General features: G+C 42.1%; 1 protein-coding gene across 1 annotated transcript in view; it reads left to right on the top strand.

Annotated features, from left to right (window-relative positions):
* Positions 1-20,003, top strand: part of LOC309555716 (E3 ubiquitin-protein ligase RNF31-like) — a 118,267-nt gene that overhangs the window by 78,839 nt on the left and 19,425 nt on the right. The window contains exons 12-14 of the mRNA XM_082257775.1: positions 12,423-12,536; positions 18,335-18,383; positions 19,282-19,357. Coding sequence (XP_082113901.1) covers positions 12,423-12,536; positions 18,335-18,383; positions 19,282-19,357 — 239 coding nt within the window. The remainder of the gene's footprint in view (positions 1-12,422; positions 12,537-18,334; positions 18,384-19,281; positions 19,358-20,003) is intronic.

Below are 20,003 nucleotides of genomic sequence, written 5' to 3' on the forward strand. Positions count from 1 at the left end.
AAAAACCTCAGAAAGATCCTGATAACATAGTGGTGCAATCTCATCTGTCACCACAGACAGAATCTTCCCGGAAAACGGGAGGTTACACGTTCCTCGCAATAACAAGAAGGGAAGGTCAAGGACCGTTTCTTCCAATCTATGGTTGGTTGGTGTGTGTGCAACCAGGGAAGTCCCAACACAATGGGAAAGTGGGGTGATGGTATTAAATCGAAGGTAGAAGTCGCCCTATGAGACTCGTTAATAGTGACTAGAAGTGCTTGTGTCTGATCGGTGATCGGACCAGAGGATAACGGAACACCGGTAATAAGACTTACTGAGACAGGTTTGAGTTTAGAAATAATAGGAATTTTATTTAAAGCAGCAAAACATATATCCATATAATTTCCACAAGATCCTGTGTCAATCATGGCCTTAGTAGTAATCCTGTTCTGGTCCCACTGTAATGTCAACAAAACAGAAATGTAGGGGTTAGTGAATGAAGTTGTCAATCCTCCTAGGGAGACATGTGAACACTCACACTTCTTTTTGTTGACTAGGGGGCAGACGTTTATCTTGTGATCCGGGGATGCACAGTACAAGCAGAGATTTTCATTTCGTCTTTTGGCTTTTTCCATAGTTGATAGCGGTGGGCGTATGGTTCCTACCTCCATAGGAACGGCCAGACTCCGAGAGGAAACGGATAATGGCATTCCCATCTTTTCAGCCTTTCTTTCTCGTAGTCTTCTATCTATGGTAATACTGAGTTGTATTAATGCATCCAGGGTTTTTGGCAGATCCGCTCGGGCGAGCTCGTCCTTAACGGCTTCTGATAGGCCAAGCCTAAATTGGGTTTTCAGAGATGCATCATTCCATTCGGAATCAAGGGTCCATCTCTTGAACTCTGCGACAAAGTCTTCTACAGGCCTGCTTCCTTGTTTCAAGGATCTTAACTGAAGATCAGCAGTACTCTGCCTATTGGGGTCATCATATAGGCTAGTGAGCTCTGCCAGGAACAAGGCATAGGAGTTGAGAAGCTGGTCGTTTTTCTCAAAAAGAGAATCTGCCCAGGCTCGAGGATCGCTTGATAGGTAAGAAATAATAGTACAAACCTTAATGTGATCAGTAAGGTAGGTACGAGGTTTTAGCAAAAAAAGTAACTCACATGCGTTTTTAAATTCGCGAAATTTTTTGCGATCGCCTGGAAATACCAAAGTGGGATTTATCTTGGGTTCAGGGGACTGAGCAGAGGTAAGTTGTGTCAGTCTAATTACCTGCTGCGACAGAGCCTGATTGTCTTCTTTTAATTCAGCAAGTGCGTGTATTAACGCAGATACTTGCTGTTTTAATTGTGTCACCTGAGTGGTTATTTCTGCTGAATCCATTTTTAGGTTCGTTCAATCTGTAACGCTCCTGCGTTTCTTATATGGTGTGGATTTTCAGCTGCAGAAATAGATCCACGTCAGTAGTCATGTAAGAGATATGCTGAGATACCATTCCCAACCTCAATGACTCATCATGTGTGGAAGGTCTTATTTCAGCCAGTAAATACACACAGTTAGCAAGCTGGTTCCTAGAATGACTTTATGTATGTGGTAACACAATGATGAAGGTTGAGGGATAGGTTGAGTGGAGGTGATAGGTGATAGACACTTGAAGGTGAGACAGTAGCAGATGGATGCAGGAAGGTTTAGCAATGTTGTATGATAGCAGATGATAGAATAGCAGGTGGACATACAAAAGAGATCAACCCAGTGCAGAAAAGTAGCAGTAGTCTCAAGAGCTAGCAATCTAGTTTATGCAGATGTAATAAACAGTCTTTACTATGCAGAGCTAGATAGTGTAAGCTTAGTATAAGTTTATAGAGAATTCCCCTGCGGGGTACTTAGCACTATTAGCGATACAGCCGAAGGGTGGTTCAGGAGAGGCGGATGATCCAGTAGCGGGATAAAGGGATCAGCGCAGCGAGGTTCCATCAGCGAAGTAAGCTTGCAAGCATGGAAGCTTCAAGCAAGGTTAGCATCCAAGTAAGGGTGTTTGAACGAACACATGTGAGTGAGAACCGACGCCTTAAATAGCCATCTAGTCCGGCGCTGAGTGATGACAGCTCCAGTCTTAAAGGTGTATGCGCACCTTTCCAAAAGTAAATGGTAGGGCGCATACACTTGTGGAAAGTGTAATTTAGGGTACCAAAGGTATCGGAACATTACATGGATACACTGGTAGTGTTATGCTTGGCCCCTTCACTTGCGACCCACATTCAAGGACCGACCTTGTGGCACAGAGTACCCAGCGACCTAGCCTAGCCTGGAATAAGTAGTGTGGCCCCAGGAAGAAAACAAGCATGGAGTTACTGAGAAGTGTGTTTCCTGCATCCGTTTGTAACATATGTATTGATCACTGGGAGTGAGGTGACGGGTGACTTTGCTGTGCTGGCTCAGAAATGCTGCACTCCTGGGAGGAGGTGAACTCTAACAGAAGTTACGTCCGAAGTGCTTAGTATCAAAAGGGGGATACGTTTGGCCACAGACTACAAAGTGTACAAGTTTATCACGTACCTGGCGGGTGGAGCCTGAATATGCTGAGGAAGGCCTCTCTTACACCTCTGACTCGGGGCCCCTGGTAGTGTAAACAGGAGGCGCAGGAGTACAGAGTCGCACGAGTGCCTGATGGCGTGCTGGTGCTGGTTAATAGCAGAGTAGGATGTCAGGTGGTCACAGAACTCCAGTGGAGAGAAGGCAGCGGGTGTGACTGGGAGCTTCCAGGAACTGAAAGTAAGCAGAGTTAAACAAGCCGGGTCATACCCAGGAAGAGCAGATCAGATTAAATCGTTGGAGCAGAAGGATGGTCAAGGTCAAGCCGAGGTTGATGCAGGCAGAAGGCAGGGGGTGGTCAAAAGCAAGCCGGGTTGGTATTTCACAGGAGACAGGTAGCAGATACAGGAACAAACAGGGGAAGCTGAAGACGAGACAGCACTGAACCTGTGTGCTGATCCAGCTTAAATAGTGCTGTTCCTTGATGAGAAGGGTGAAGCCAGGATTAGCCTGTGGGTTTAACTAATCCTCTGCCAGAGCTTTCCTGACATGGCCCCCCCCCAATGGGCAGCCTCCGGATGCCCAACTGGGCCATTCTTGCTGGGTGGGCCCGGTTGAAAGCCTGTATGAGTCTTTTGGCATGGATGTTTTCTTCAGGTTCCCAGGAATTGTCTTCAGGACCATACCCCTTCCATTTAATCAGGTACTGTACCTGATTCCTCCTTTTCCTGCAACCCATAATTGCTTCGACCTCAAATTCCTCTTCACCGTCCACAATTACTGGCTCAGGGGGACCTGTATTTCGCTCAGGAAAAGGATCAGGGGTGGCAGGTTTTAGCAGGGTGACATGAAAAACCGGGTGGATTTTAAAGGAAGCTGGTAGTTCCAATTCATAGGCTACGTTGTTAATTCTCCTTTTTACTGGGAATGGTCCTACAAATCTAGGTCCCAATTTCCTTGAAGGACAGGCTAATTTCAGGTTAACTGTGGATAACCATACCTGATCGCCAGGTTCCAGGATTAACTCCCCACGTCTTTTCTTGTCAAAGTTTCTTTTACTGTATTCCTGTGCCTTGGTAATTGCTTCCTGTAACAATTTATTGTTAGCCTCGAGGAAGGTTACTGTTTCCATCACAGCTGGAACGGGACATTCAGGGATAGAATTGGGAAGAAAAGATGGATGAAAACCATAGTTAGCAAAAAAAGGAGCTTGCTGGGTAGCTGAGTGTTTAGTATTGTTGTATGCAAACTCGGCTAATGGCAGCAGTTTTACCCAGTCATCTTGAGAGAAGGAGGAAAAGCACCGTAAGTATTGTTCCAGAGTCTGGTTCGTCCTTTCCGTCTGTCCATTTGTTTGAGGATGGTAGGCTGAGGAAAAGGATAACTCAATCTTCAGGGCCTCAGATAGAGCTTTCCAGAATCTTGAGGTGAATTGTACCCCTCGATCAGATACAATATTATTCGGGACTCCATGAAGCCTCACAATTTCTTTAATGAACACTTGTGCTGTTTCCAACGCAGAAGGGGTGCCTTTCATGGGTAAGAAGTGTGCCATTTTAGAAAGACGGTCGACGACTACAAAAATGGCTGTACACCCCTCAGAAGGGGGAAGTTCCACTATAAAGTCCATTGGCACCATTTTCCAAGGTCTGTCTGGGATGGACAGTGGTTTGAGCAAACCCCATGCTTTCGTCCTGCTGCTTTTGTTCCGGATACATGTGGTGCATGCCCCCACATATTTCCTACAGTCTTCCTGTAAATGGGGCCACCAAAATGTACGGAGTACTAATTCGGCTGTTTTGCTGGCCCCAAAATGTCCTGCCAACGCATGGTCGTGGCACAGGTTCAGAACAGAAATGCGTACACCTTCCAGTACAAAGATCTTGTCCTGGTGCCATAATAGACCATCCCTGGTTTGTAAAGGTGTCTCAGGGAGCAAGGGAATTCCTACAGAAGCCTGCTTGATTCGAGAAATTAAGTCTTCCTGCAACAGGAGGAAGTTTCCGGGAGATAGAATGGTGTCCGGGAGATCAGCTTCTTCAGATTCTACGAACATTCGGGATAGGGCATCTGGTTTAGTATTTTTTGACCCAGGTCTGTAGGTTATGTAAAAGCAGAATCTCGCAAAGAACAATGCCCACCTAGCTTGACGTGGCCTCAGGCGTTTTGCTGTCCTTAAGTATTCCAGGTTCTTATGATCTGTAAAAATAAGAATAGGATGAGCTGCCCCTTCCAGAAGATATCTCCACTCCTCCAGTGCTGCCTTGATCGCTAGGAGTTCACGATCCCCTACATCGTAATTCCTCTCGGCTGGAGAGAGTTTACAGGAAAAAAACGCAACTGGATGCAGAAGGCCCTTGGTTCCTTGGCGCTGGGAGAGTACTGCCCCTACTGCCGTTTCTGAGGCATCAACCTCCAGGACATATGGTAGAACCGGGTCAGGATGCTTAAGAATGGATGCTGACGTGAATAATTGGAAGATAAGAACAGCGCCACTCTAAGTGCAGTAAAACCAATACTTTATTTGACATATAATAATGCTGGGTACTCACAAGATAAAACGTTTAAAAAGCATGGTAAACGTATGTAGAAAAATCCATTAATCCAGTGCCTGGGCAAGGAGGGGCTGATGTGCTCCAAATAGATCCGTCCGACTGCGGGAGTGAGCAGTATCCGGACCCCGAGGACACCTGCAACGCCTCCGGCGGCGGACTTCCGGGTTGGGCGTAGAGCGTGGGCGTGATGACGTAGGCGACGCGTTGTCGGAGCATGCGCTCCTTCCTCAGGCCTATGAACCCGCCATCTTGGAGAAGGGCATTATATAGGGGAGGAATGCTCGACTGCCGCAGGGTCCTAAGAGGAGTCCTGTGCGGCAAATACCCACACTGAGGACACCTGGACGGCAGTTCTAACCTAAGAGCTAAGCGGATATGGTAGAATATATGCACACAGGGTATATATCAATAGATAAAAGTGGTCATATAATACAAACTATAGAATTTACTAAAAGAAGGAAATAGACATGATGAATAAAAACCTAATAGTAGGAAATATTGTATCTGGAACCGATCCTAATGGCAGCAACAAATAATAATAATAATGATAAATAATAAATATAATGATAAATAAAAATTGAATAAAAAAATTATATATAATAAAATAAAATGAATAAATAATAAAAAAATAATAAAATAAAAAAAAATAAAAAAATATATATAATTATGAAATAATAATAATTAAATGAAAATTAAAAAATTAAATTAAAAAATACTAATTAATAAAAATGAAAAAAATAAAATAAACAAACAAACTAAATGAAACCTGATGGAATAACTTTGAATGGATGGAGCTAGTGACAATTTAGATAAAAAGAAGGGGAGTAGTAGACTATAGCATACACTCTCGCAACCTACTTTTAGATGTGAAGAAGGGGAACTGTGTGCACATGCAAACAGTGTCGCAAACCTTCATTCACTATCAAGTTTAAAATACCAACTAGACTTGTATAAAAACTATCATATACCGCCTAAAAAAATACACATACATATATGTATATATGCACATATACACATATATATATAAAGGCATGATAGTAAAATGGTAAAACATATGGGTTGTGAATTATAAATGGAAGTTGAAATAAAAATAAATAAGATGGTAATATTAAAAAATTCTGATATTAAAAAAGGAGTGATAGGTGGTGTCCAATTCAAGAGAAACTAAATATATCATAGCACATGTAACAGAGGATCATCTCTCTCCCACTCTCCGTTAGCGTGACCCTATTCTTCCACATGGCTGGTCAAACCCCAATGGGTCAGGAGCCTCATACCAGGGAGTTGGTCTCTACTTCCTCGTTAAGGCCCCCAGGTGCTAAAGTATCTAATGTATATATCCAAAACGCTTCTCTTTGGCACAGCTGTTTGAAGCGTTGAGCTGCTGAAGGCATGGCGGGTATGGATTCTAAAACCCAGACTCGTAACCCTAAAGAGGAATGATCATGGTGGATCAAAAAATGGCGGGGAACACTGTGCTTGTCATTACCTCCTTCCACAAACCTACGGTGCTCACCAAACCTCTTCCTTAGTGTGCGAATAGTCCTGCCAACATAAAACAAGCCACAAGGGCATGTTAAACAGTACACCACAAACTCTGTGGAGCAATTAAAGAATTTTTTGACAGGATAGGTTTTTCCTTTTATGTTGTACTCTTTCTGCCCATGGGTCACATGTTTACATGTCAGACATAGTTTTTTCCGACACTGAAACATGCCCACTAATGGAATCATGTTTAGATGGAATTTTAGGGGGATACTTTTAAGTTTGCTCGGTGCCACCAAGCTCTTAATATTTCTGGCTCTTCTGTACGTGATTTGGGGCCTAGGGGGCAAGCTACTCCTCAGATGTGGGTCTTCCAAAAGAATAGGCCAATGTTTCACAATCAGTTTTTCCATCTTCCTAAACTGGTTGTGAAACTGTGTAACAAAACGTGGACCTTGGGATTGTGTGTCCAATTTATTTGTTTTCTTTGCCAAGGGGCCTTTTAGATATAAATTTTGTGCAGTGTCCACCAAGGTTTCGGGAAAGGATTTTTCAATAAATTTAGTTTTCAGATGTCCACTCTGTTCCAAATAATCTTCTTTATTTGTGCAATTTCTCCTCAACCTACAGTACTGGCTCTTCGGAATGTTTTGAATCCACCTGGGGTGGTGACAGCTGTTAAAATGGAGGAACGAGTTCCCCGCTGTCGGCTTAGTATAATTTTTGGCTTCAATCCTTCCTTCTCTGTGGTACAACAACAGATCAAGGAAGGCCAATTCCGATGGGCTAGAGACCGAGGTGAAATTCATACAATCTGTCCTTCACCTCGGTCTCTAGCCCATCGGAATTGGCCTTCCTTGATCTGTTGTTGTACCACAGAGAAGGAAGGATTAAAGCCAAAAATTATACTAAGCCGACAGCGGGGAACTCGTTCCTCCATTTTAACAGCTGTCACCACCCCAGGTGGATTCAAAACATTGCGAAGAGCCAGTACTGTAGGTTGAGGAGAAATTGCACAAATAAAGAAGATTATTTGGAACAGAGTGGACATCTGAAAACTACATTTATTGAAAAATCCTTTCCCGAAACCTTGGTGGACACTGCACAAAATTTATATCTAAAAGGCCCCTTGGCAAAGAAAACAAATAAATTGGACACACAATCCCAAGGTCCACGTTTTGTTACACAGTTTCACAACCAGTTTAGGAAGATGGAAAAACTGATTGTGAAACATTGGCCTATTCTTTTGGAAGACCCACATCTGAGGAGTAGCTTGCCCCCTAGGCCCCAAATCACGTACAGAAGAGCCAGAAATATTAAGAGTTTGGTGGCACCGAGCAAACTTAAAAGTATCCCCCTAAAATTCCATCTAAACATGATTCCATTAGTGGGCATGTTTCAGTGTCGGAAAAAACTATGTCTGACATGTAAACATGTGACCCATGGGCAGAAAGAGTACAACATAAAAGGAAAAACCTATCCTGTCAAAAAATTCTTTAATTGCTCCACAGAGTTTGTGGTGTACTGTTTAACATGCCCTTGTGGCTTGTTTTATGTTGGCAGGACTATTCGCACACTAAGGAAGAGGTTTGGTGAGCACCGTAGGTTTGTGGAAGGAGGTAATGACAAGCACAGTGTTCCCCGCCATTTTTTGATCCACCATGATCATTCCTCTTTAGGGTTACGAGTCTGGGTTTTAGAATCCATACCCGCCATGCCTTCAGCAGCTCAACGCTTCAAACAGCTGTGCCAAAGAGAAGCGTTTTGGATATATACATTAGATACTTTAGCACCTGGGGGCCTTAACGAGGAAGTAGAGACCAACTCCCTGGTATGAGGCTCCTGACCCATTGGGGTTTGACCAGCCATGTGGAAGAATAGGGTCACGCTAACGGAGAGTGGGAGAGAGATGATCCTCTGTTACATGTGCTATGATATATTTAGTTTCTCTTGAATTGGACACCACCTATCACTCCTTTTTTAATATCAGAATTTTTTAATATTATCATCTTATTTATTTTTATTTCAACTTCCATTTATAATTCACAACCCATATGTTTTACCATTTTACTATCATGCCTTTATATATATATATGTGTATATGTGCATATATACATATATGTATGTGTATTTTTTTAGGCGGTATATGATAGTTTTTATACAAGTCTAGTTGGTATTTTAAACTTGATAGTGAATGAAGGTTGCGACACTGTTTGCATGTGCACAGAGTTCCCCTTCTTCACATCTAAAAGTAGGTTGCGAGAGTGTATGCTATAGTCTACTACTCCCCTTCTTTTTATCTAAATTGTCACTAGCTCCATCCATTCAAAGTTATTCCATCAGGTTTCATTTAGTTTGTTTGTTTATTTTATTTTTTTCATTTTTATTAATTAGTATTTTTTAATTTAATTTTTTAATTTTCATTTAATTATTATTATTTCATAATTATATATATTTTTTTTATTTTATTATTTTATTATTTTTTTATTATTTATTCATTTTATTTTATTATATATAATTTTTTTATTCAATTTTTATTTATCATTATATTTATTATTTATCATTATTATTATTATTTGTTGCTGCCATTAGGATCGGTTCCAGATACAATATTTCCTACTATTAGGTTTTTATTCATCATGTCTATTTCCTTCTTTTAGTAAATTCTATAGTTTGTATTATATGACCACTTTTATCTATTGATATATACCCTGTGTGCATATATTCTACCATATCCGCTTAGCTCTTAGGTTAGAACTGCCGTCCAGGTGTCCTCAGTGTGGGTATTTGCCGCACAGGACTCCTCTTAGGACCCTGCGGCAGTCGAGCATTCCTCCCCTATATAATGCCCTTCTCCAAGATGGCGGGTTCATAGGCCTGAGGAAGGAGCGCATGCTCCGACAACGCGTCGCCTACGTCATCACGCCCACGCTCTACGCCCAACCCGGAAGTCCGCCGCCAGAGGCGTTGCAGGTGTCCTCGGGGTCCGGATACTGCTCACTACCGCAGTCGGACGGATCTATTTGGAGCACATCAGCCCCTCCTTGCCCAGGCACTGGATTAATGGATTTTTCTACATACGTTTACCATGCTTTTTAAACGTTTTATCTTGTGAGTACCCAGCATTATTTTATGTCAAATAAAGTATTGGTTTTACTGCACTTAGAGTGGCGCTGTTCTTATCTTCCAGTATATTGCAAGTTCCTTCTCGTCTTGAGAATCAGCAGCCTTCTGGAGTGCACAGACCGGTGCTTTTTATGGACTTTTTGGACTTTGCCACACAACATCCAGGTCCGTGCATCTTCCCATTAATATTTTCCTAGGAGGTTATTGAGGTTCATTTTTGAGTCCTGTTGCGCCAGTTTTTTTATGTTTGACGTGAATAATTGTTTGAGGTTTTCAAAGGCAGACTGGGCCTCAGCAGTCCAGGAGAACCTGTTGCCCTGTTTGGTTAATTGGGTAATAGGGGAAATGATGGTTGAAAATCCTCTAATGAATCTTCGATAGAAGTTTGCAAAACCAATGAAACGTTGGATTCCTTTTTTATCAGTGGGAGCAGGCCAGTCTAGAATCGCAGAAACCTTCTGAGGGTCCATCTCTATGCCTCCGATAGAAATTATCAGTCCCAGGAACTGGATGCTCAACCGCTCAAACTCACACTTCTCTGGTTTGGCGTATAGACCATGTTGTCGAAGACGAGTTAGCACCTTCCTTACATGTTCCCTGTGAATCTCCAAAGATGAAGAGAATATCAAAATGTCGTCCAGATAGACAATAACAAAAAGGTCTAAAAAGTCTCGAAAAATATCATTGACAAAATGCTGAAATGTAGCAGGTGCATTACACAAACCGAAGGGCATCACCAGGTATTCAAAGTGCCCAAATCGGGTACGAAATGCCGTCCTCCATTCATCCCCGGCCCGTATGCGGACCAAGTTATACGCTCCTCGAAGATCCAGTTTTGTAAAGATCGTTGCTGATCTGAGTTTTTGAAAAAGTTCCGGTTAATAGCAGAGTAGGATGTCAGGTGGCCACAGAACTCCAGTGGAGAGAAGGCAGCGGGTGTGACTGGGAGTTTCCAGGAACTGAAAGTAAGCAGAGTTAAACAAGCCGGGTCATACACAGGAAGAGCAGATCAGATTAAATCGATTGGAGCAGAAGGATGGTCAAGGTCAAGCCGAGGTCGATGCAGGCAGAAGGCAGGGGTGGTCAAAAGCAAGCCGAGTTGGTATTTCACAGGAGACAGGTAGCAGATGCAGGAACAAACAGGGGAAGCTGAAGACGAGACAGCACTGAACCTGTGTGCTGATCCAGCTTAAATAGTGCTGTTCCTTGATGAGAAGGGTGGAGCCAGGATTAGCCTGTGGGTTTAACTAATCCTCTGCCAGAGCTTTCCTGACAAAGTTATTCTGCTCGCCTTTAAGTCTGGAATACCACCTTAATGCTGAATTCACATGACCGCTGTGTGGGTAAACATGACCCTACACAGGTAAATGGTATAATACATACTGGGGGTGATTTACTAAAAATGGTGCACACAGAATCTGGTGCAACTCTGCATAGTAATCAATCAGCTTCTAGGTCTTATTATCAAAGGTTAATTGAACAAGCTGAAGTTAGAAGCTGATTGGTTACTATGCACAGTTGTACCACATTCTGCACCATTTTTAGTAAATCTCTCTAACTGGCCTAAAGCCTCGTACACACGCAATGATTATCGGCCGACCGATCGTCCGACTTTTGTCCAAGTTGTGTTTTGTTGGTTGGAATGTGCCTAGACTGTACACAAATTTTCTCAGCCAACAAAATTCTACTTCAAAAGTGATGTCATGTGTTGGTTTGTTTTCTTTGTTTTTTCTTCACTGAGCATGCCCAGACTTGCTCATCAGATTTTTCCCTGTCAAAATCTGTACTGACTGCACGAAAATCGGCCGTGTTTTGACGGCCAACAAAAATTTTATAGCCTGCACACCAGATTTTTTTCAGCTGAAAAGTCTGAATTGGTTGTCGGAAGCATCATACTAACAAGCCGAAAATCGGCAGATCGGACGTTGACCGAAAATTCCCTGCCAATTTTCGACGCGTGTGTACGGGGCTTTACTGTAATATTAGAGAGGTATCCCAGGACATAAATAAAGCCTGGTGTATTAGTGTCATTACATTACTCACAACCATAGCACTTTCAAACTATTTTGATCCGTTTGAACCAGAGTGGTGATTAAGCCATTGGTGTGAGCAACCCATTGCATTAGGGTGTGCACCCCAAAGCTCAAACACACACACATATATTTTTTTATATTTTTATATATATATATATATATATATATATATATATATATATATATATATATATATATGCTGTATATGGTACACAAACTCTTATAAATAAATGTAAAGAAACATTTATCAAGGTGTCAGTAGGACACTGGATGGTGTCAGTAGTACAAATGTGTCAGTAGTTTTTATTTTTATTATTTATATATTTTTTACAATTTTATTTTTTATATATTTTTTTTGACAATATAACTTTTTAGTATTTTTTAAAATTATTTTAGGAGCCATGTTGGGGGGGCTTTGGTGAAATATCTGGGGTCTACACAGGCCCCTGATGTCTCACTTTTTGCTCAGGGAGCATGGGGAAATTGTGCAGCACAGGGTAATTAGGGTCTGCCCAGGCACACCTGGTATACCCTGTGTGCATGCCTATGGATAAAGCAGAGAGGATGTTGAATCAGATCTGCTGTGCACAGACCTGAACAAGCACCATTGAATATAATAGATTCTGTCATGTCATGCATTACCAGGTAATATAATGTATAGGTCTAAATGTGAATAGACCGTAATGGTTCTTCTTGTCACTATTTCTTGCCAGGATTGTGATTTCTCTGAGGAATGCCAAGGAAAGGGATTACACGCCCATCACACCCGTGACTGTTTCTATTACTTGAGAGACTGGAGCACTGAGAGACTTCACCAACTTCTGCAGGTGGCTGTGTATCCAGAAATACAAACAATGAGAATTTATATATACAGTACATATTTATCCGTTATAACAGTGCAAATATTCTCAATTTTACATGGAACCAATATTAAATGTACATAATATAACTGGATACTAACATTTATACAGTCTACAGTTGATCCAGGGAATATCCGGTTGATTTTATGATATTTTTTCCCTTTTATTGGTTGAAGTAGATGGACTTGTCTTTTTTCAACCAGACTAACTATGTAACTAATCACATCAATCCCTACCCCATGGGCAGCTTGCACCAACTTTGTCATTCACACATGGACAAACAGCAGGGACAGCTTTTTAGATTGTGGGTAGAAAATGGAAAATCTGGAGGAAAATCACACAACTACAACAAGAACATGCAAACTCCCAGCAGATAATTTCTCTGATGGGAACTGAGTCTCAGATCTATCTGTATGGCCATAAAGCAAATGGTCAGATGCATCAGAATTTGATTGAATGATTGAGGCTAAAATACAAAGTTATTATTAAAAGCACTTTATTAATTGAAGTCACTGGACATTTGTCAACACGTTATTCTCTGCCTAGTTTTGGGGTTCCAATTACATTTTTGCGTGATTTAATGGACAGTAACACGTGTTTGTTGTGTTAAGACACCCAGTTAAAAATAATAAGCTGCAAATGCACCCTGACATGCCAAACATTGGACATCACTCTTTTTTTGTAGTACAGTGCACCTCATCATACTACCATGTGTTGCCAGGTGTTTCGGTGCATTGCAATGCAAGTGAGTTGCCTTAGTACACTGGGGTGTCATTCAGCACAATGCAGCAACACATGCAGCGTGCATTGCTTTGTGTTTGATCAAATGTTCATTAGCCTCCTGGCTTACTCAGTGCACACAATCCCCAGGTCCTTGTTGGTCTCCTACAGACAATCTTCTGTCCAAAATTTAGAGCACACAACAATACAGGCTCACACCTGTGTCTTAAGGGGAGCCTTCCCAACATCAGTGCTGAGACCTCCTGTCTGCACAGGTAGAGCCCTGAACATTAGCCATGACTCTACTAAAGTTTCGACACTCACCTGCACAATCAGTGCGTGGTAGACCGCAAAATCTGGACACAGGATTGGAGACTTCATCCCTCCCAAATCTCTATGAAGTCTCTGGACTCCAGGTCCCAAACCAGGTTTCACCAAGCAGCGAGAAAACCTAAAAACAGTTTCCTCTGAATAAGACAACCACCTTGGAGCCCCTCAACCTGGATAAGGACCATGGGTAGTTAAAACCCTTTTTACACCACTGTGTCAGGGCATTGCACTGCCACAATATATATATATATATATATATATATATATAGCACCCTACAGCTAGGTAAATGTATTGTGGGCCTTGTCTGCCTAACAGCAGGGCTGTGATTTATTTAGCTAGGGTGTCAGGGCTTCCAGATGTGCCTGCTGAGGGGAGAAGTATCCCTACTGGCTCCTGTGAGAGGATTCTCATAGGGCAGTGTGGGAAGCCTAATCAGGGGACACATCCCAGCTTGTAACTACCACAGAAGGCAGATTATGCTGCAAAGGATTCTGGGAGTGGGTATAAGTTTGGGGGGAAGTGTGTGGCACGGTGTCTTTGGTGGGAGCAGAGTCCCAGGAAGGAGAGTGCGGCTGTCTCTCCTCCTGTCTGAGGAAGGTGGATGTCTCAGGGTGTCGCCTGAGTGTCCAGAGAGTGCTGAGTTGAGCTGAGGGGATCCGGTGTGCGGAGAGAGAGAGAGAGGGGTCCAGTCCCAGAAAAGCCTACACAGTTCGTGAGTACTGAGGATTGCCCCTGAGGTCTGCCTGAAGTTAGAGGGGACCACTCCGGAAGAGGTTCTGGGATCCAGTGTCAGCTAGCTGTAAAGGGGGTACCTGGGTTGAGGACCCTGAAGCTACAGAGGGGGTACATAGTCAGTGGACCCTGAAGAGTTCAAGGTTAAAGGGGACACCTGCAGTCTGGGCCCTGAATTATACAGAGCATGCCAGTTAAAGTGAGAGCTATACAGAGTTCTACTATATACTACCTCCAGCTGTGCCAGGCGGGGGAAAGTATTCAGTGACTTTCATAGTACAACAGTGTCAGGAGTTCTACAGTTCTCAGTCTTGGATCTTCTGAACTATAAGTCGAGGATTCAGTACTTCTGTTCTACAGTGTGTTTTCAGAGTCAGTGAGCGTTGGCTGGCGCCAACGGGCATTTCAGGAGTAAAAGTCCCAATTGTAATTAGTTTAAGCCTCAAGGAGTATCCCACTCATTCCCTTCTCCCATCCCGTATTTCCAATAAAAAAACACAAACAAAGATGCCGGAGTTGTCACTGCTTCAGTTGTCACACTCAGGGTCACAGCTCACATGGGCTGGAGGGATTACCGGTACAAATGGCAGACCCACATCAGGCCATAGGCCTGGAAACCTTGCTACATATATATATATATATATATATAATTATTATTATTATACAGGATTTATATAGCTCCAACAGTTTGCGCAGCGCTTAACAAAATGAAGGCAGGCGTTACAGTTACAATACAATTTGGTACAAAAGGAATCAGAGAGCCTTGCTCGTTAGAGCTTACAATCTAAAAGGGAGGGTCAATTGATACAAAAGGTAATAGCTGTGGGGGATGGAGAAAGTGAAATATATATATATATATATATATATATATATTGCTCAAAAATTTAAAGAAACACTTTTTAATTGGAGTAAAGCATCAAGTCAGCTGGTCAGTTAAGTAGCAGAGGGGGTTGTTATTCAGTTTCAGCTGCTTTGGTGTTAATGAAATTACCAACAGGTGCACTAGATGGAGAACAATGAGACCACAGGAATGGTTTTACAGGTGGAGGCCACTGACATTTTTTTTCCCTACTCATCTTTTCTGACTTTTTTTCACTAGTTTTGCATTTAGATAGGGTCAGTGTCACTACTGGTAGCATGGGGCGATACCTGGACCCTATAGAGGTTGCACAGGCAGTCCAACTCCTCCAGGATGGCACATTAATACATGCCATTACCAGACAGTGTGCTGTGTCTCCCAGCACAGTCACAAGAGCATGGAGGAGATACCAGGAGAGTGGCAGTTACTCTAGGAGAGCTGGACAGGGTTGTAGAAGGTTCTTTACTCATCAGCAGGACCGGTATATGCTCCATTCTGCAAGGAGGAACAGAATGAACACTGCCAGAGCCCTACAAAATGACTGGTGTGAATGTCTCTGACCAAACAATCAGAAACAGACTTCAAGAGGGTGGCCTGAGGGTCCGACGTCCTCTAGTGGGCCCTGTGTTCACTACCTGGCACCTTGAAGCTTGATTGTCATTTTTCATTAAACAACAGCATTGGCAGGTCCGCCACTGGCACCCTTTGCTTTTCACAAATGAGAGCAGGTTCACCCTGAGCACATGTGACAGATGAGAAAGGGTCTGGAGAAGCCGTATAGAACATTATGATGCCTGTAACATTGATCAGCATAACCGGTTTGGTGGTGGATCCGTGATGGTCTGGGGAGCCATATCCATGGAGGGATGCACAGTCCTCTACAGGCTAGACAGTGGCAACCTGACTGCCATTAGGTATCAGAATGAAATTCTTGGACCCATTGTCAGAGACCCTACGCTGGTCCAGTGGGTCCTGAGTTCCACCTGGTGCACAACAACGCCCAGCCTCATGTAGCAAGAGTATGCGGCCAGTTCCTGGAGGATGAAGCAATTGATACCATTGAATTACCTCCACATTCGCCTGACCTAAATTCAATAGAACACCTCGGGGACATTATGTTTGTGTCCATCAGACGCTGCCAGGTTGCACCTCAGTCGGTTCAGGAGCTCAGTGATGCCCTGGTCCAGATCTGGGAGGAAATTCCCCAGGACACCATCCGGCATCTAATTAGGAGCATGTCCCGACCTTGTCCGGCATTCATACAAGCACGTGGGGGGCCATATAAACTACTGAGTACCATTTTGAGTTGATGCAATGAAATTTCAGCAAAATGGACTAGCCTTCTGCATCATTTTTTCACTTTGATTTTCAGGGTATCTTTGAATTCAGCCCTCTGTAGGTTGAGAATTTTCATTTCCATCAAACAATCTGGCATCCTTTCATTTCTAACACATTACCCCGTCCATATCAGTATAGATATCCAGCATGAGATTTTTTCCCCATTGAATGCTAATGTGTTTTCAAAGTGTTCCTTTAGTTTTTTTTTTTAGAAATATATATATATATATATATATATATATATATATATATATATATGTTATGGGAGAGAAACAAAATGCACAAAATTTACCATATTACAATCTTTTTGTGTCATAACATTAATTTACTTACATAGAAAATGGCGGCCTTTAACCACTTCCCGACTGCCTAAAGTACATTTACTGCGCAAAGTGGCTGTATTGTGCCAAATCACGTACCTGTACGTCATGTCGTGCAATAGACAGTAGGTGGTGCGTGCTCCGCCGGAAGCGCAATCGCACGTTGATTGGACAGAGGGGGAGCCAATCAGCGGGTCCGGTGGACCCGATGTCTGCCCACCACCCCCAATCATTCCAGAGAGATGCAGAACAGCGATCTTACTATGTAAACAAGGCAGATCGCTGTTCTGACAGGGGAAAAGATAGAGATCTTGTGTTCCCGCTAAGCAGGAACACAGATCTCTGTCTTCCCCCAGTCAGAGCACCCCCACAGTTAGCAAGCACCTCCTAGGAACAAATGTAACCCTTTGATCTCCCCTGATGTTAACCCCTTCCATACCAGTGTCATTAGTACAGTATCAGTGCATATTTTTAGCACTGATCACTGTAAGAATGTCAGTGGTCCCCAAAAAAGTGTCAAAAGCGTCAGTTAGGTGTCCGATTCATCCACCTCAATGTTGCAGTCCCGCTAAAAATTGCTGATCACCGCCATTACTAGTAACAAAAATAAATAAATAAAAATGCCATAAAAATATTCCATAGTTTGTAGACGCGATAACTTTTGCACAAACAATTCAATATACGCTTATTGGGATTTTTTTTACCAAAAATATGTAGCAGAATAGATATTGCCTAAATTGATGAAGAAATTCAATTTTTTTACATTTTTTTTATTGGATGTGTTTTATAGCAGAAAGTTAAAAATATTTTTCAAAATTGTCGCTTTTTTTTTGTTTAAAGCGCAGAAAGTAAGATCCATGGAAGTGATCAAATACCACCAAAAGAAAGCTCTGTGTGTGGGGAAAAAAAGGACATCAATTTTATTTGGGTACAGCCTTGCAAGACCACGCAATTGTCAGTTAAAGTAACGCAGTCCCGAATCTCAAAAATGGCCTGGTCATTAAGGGGGTAAAACCTTCCGGGGTTGAAGTGGTTAAAGCATTGAGCACTGTGTTGCTTACCTTGCTGACATTTATTAGAGGAAGAATATACAAATCTAAACATGACATACTATTGGGTACATTTCATAATAACTTAGAGGACTATCCAAAAATTCATCACCAACATGTGAGATCTAATGGTAGTCGGAAGGACCAAGAATGGGGAATGAATGTGCTACTCCACCGATATGACGCAGTATGTGTCCAGAGAATATTTTTATTATGTTCAGTAAAAAGAGCCAATGGGTTTTAGGGGCTCTTTGGGACCCCATTCATCAGGGCTGGACTAGAGTGGAGTGAATGAAGTCTGGACTGAAATGTTCTCTGCGTGACATAGGAAAACATTTGAATCAACTGGCATAATGTCTGTTCTAGCTTGTGTTGCATAATTTGCATGTTAATATGAGTATTGTTATTTGTTACAGCAAAATGGAATACAATATGAAAATGATCCCACTGAGCATTCCTTGCAAGGTAAGTGGAGTTGGCAAGCCCCCCACTAAATTCTATAAATTGTATTAATCTAAATGTTTTAGGCTATACCTTTAACAAAAACTTTATTTGGTATCTATCTGCAAGCTCTATAGCAGAGATCTTCAAACTACGCACCTCCAGCTATTGCGGAACTACACAACCCATGAGGCATTGTAAAACTCTGACATTCACAGACATGACTAGGCATGATGGGAATTGTAGTTACTGAATCACAGGAGGGCCGTAGTTTGAAGACCCCTGGTCTATAGTGAACCTCATTTATGTGTCTTGAATAAGAAAATTTCACCCAAGAGACACATAAGATTAGCACAATATTTCTCCATTTGGAATCAGTCTAAATTTAAGCAGTATTGTCTTTTGTAAGAAGTTTTTTATTACTAAGGCCCCATTCACACTGAGTACCAAGGGTTAGGCATAAGGTTGATATTTAGCTCTAGCGGAGGGCACAGGTGCACCATCCAACCTTGCTGCTTGTTAAACGCTATGAGAGGCTCACAGCTGCTGTAGCTGGAGAGGGCAGGATGGTGCACCTAGCAGTGCTTACATTTAGGGCAGTATGCGCCCAGGGTTGCATACCTGGAATGTAAGCAGCCTGCATTCCAAGCATTTGTCCCTGAGCACATATTGTCCTGAAAAAGGATACTGCACGGTGCACTGACCAGCCCCACTAGCTGCAAATAAAGACAGTAATATTAATTTGCTATCCTTATAACCTAACTATAGCAATATACTAATCATATAGAGTGTATCAGATTATCTATTTATTATATGCATTGTAAGAACGTTTGAAATACAGACATGGCCTTAAATAATTTGGCATTTTAAAAATCAAAGGTCTCTTAGTAGGTAATTATATACAGAATGTATTCATTTTCAGGAATACTAAAAGAAAACACACAAAAAAGGCAGGATGACGACAAAGAAGAAAACACAGAAGACAGTGGTGATAACAAGTAAGTTATGTGAGAAAATGTAAGAAGTACGGCGCCCCCCTTTGGTAAATTAATAATATGTTGGGTAGAGCTGCCCACAATTTAAGTAATGATACTTAACCTTCCTAGCGGTATTTCCGAGTGTGGCTCGGGACTAAATTTCAGTGCCAAAAGCAGTAATCCCGAGCCACACTTGGGGTACCGCTAGGAAGATTGCTGGATCCTGTAAGAGAGGATACTTATCTTGTCACCGGGATCCAGCGATGTATCCTGGTGGTGTGCGGTGGCGGATCTTCCTCCCGATGCTCTCTGTGCCCCGGCGGCAAATTCAAAAGTAAAACACACCAAACACACTGATACAGTACAAAAGAAAATAAATTCACATTAGTTTGCCCCCCAGTGCCCTTACCTGCAGTTTTACTGTACTTTATATATATATATATATATATATATATATATATATATATATATATATATATATACAGTGGGTACGGAAAGTATTCAGACCCCCTTAAATTTTTCACTCTTTGTTATATTGCAGCCATTTGCTAAAATCATTTAAGTTCATTCTTCTTCCTCATGAATGTACACATAGCACCCCATACTGACAGAAAAACACAGAATTGTTGACATTGTTGCAGATTTATTAAAAAAGAAAAACTGAAAT

Source organism: Pelophylax lessonae (assembly GCF_965119305.1).
Source record: "Pelophylax lessonae genome assembly, chromosome: 5".
Taxonomy (NCBI): Eukaryota; Metazoa; Chordata; class Amphibia; order Anura; family Ranidae; genus Pelophylax; species Pelophylax lessonae.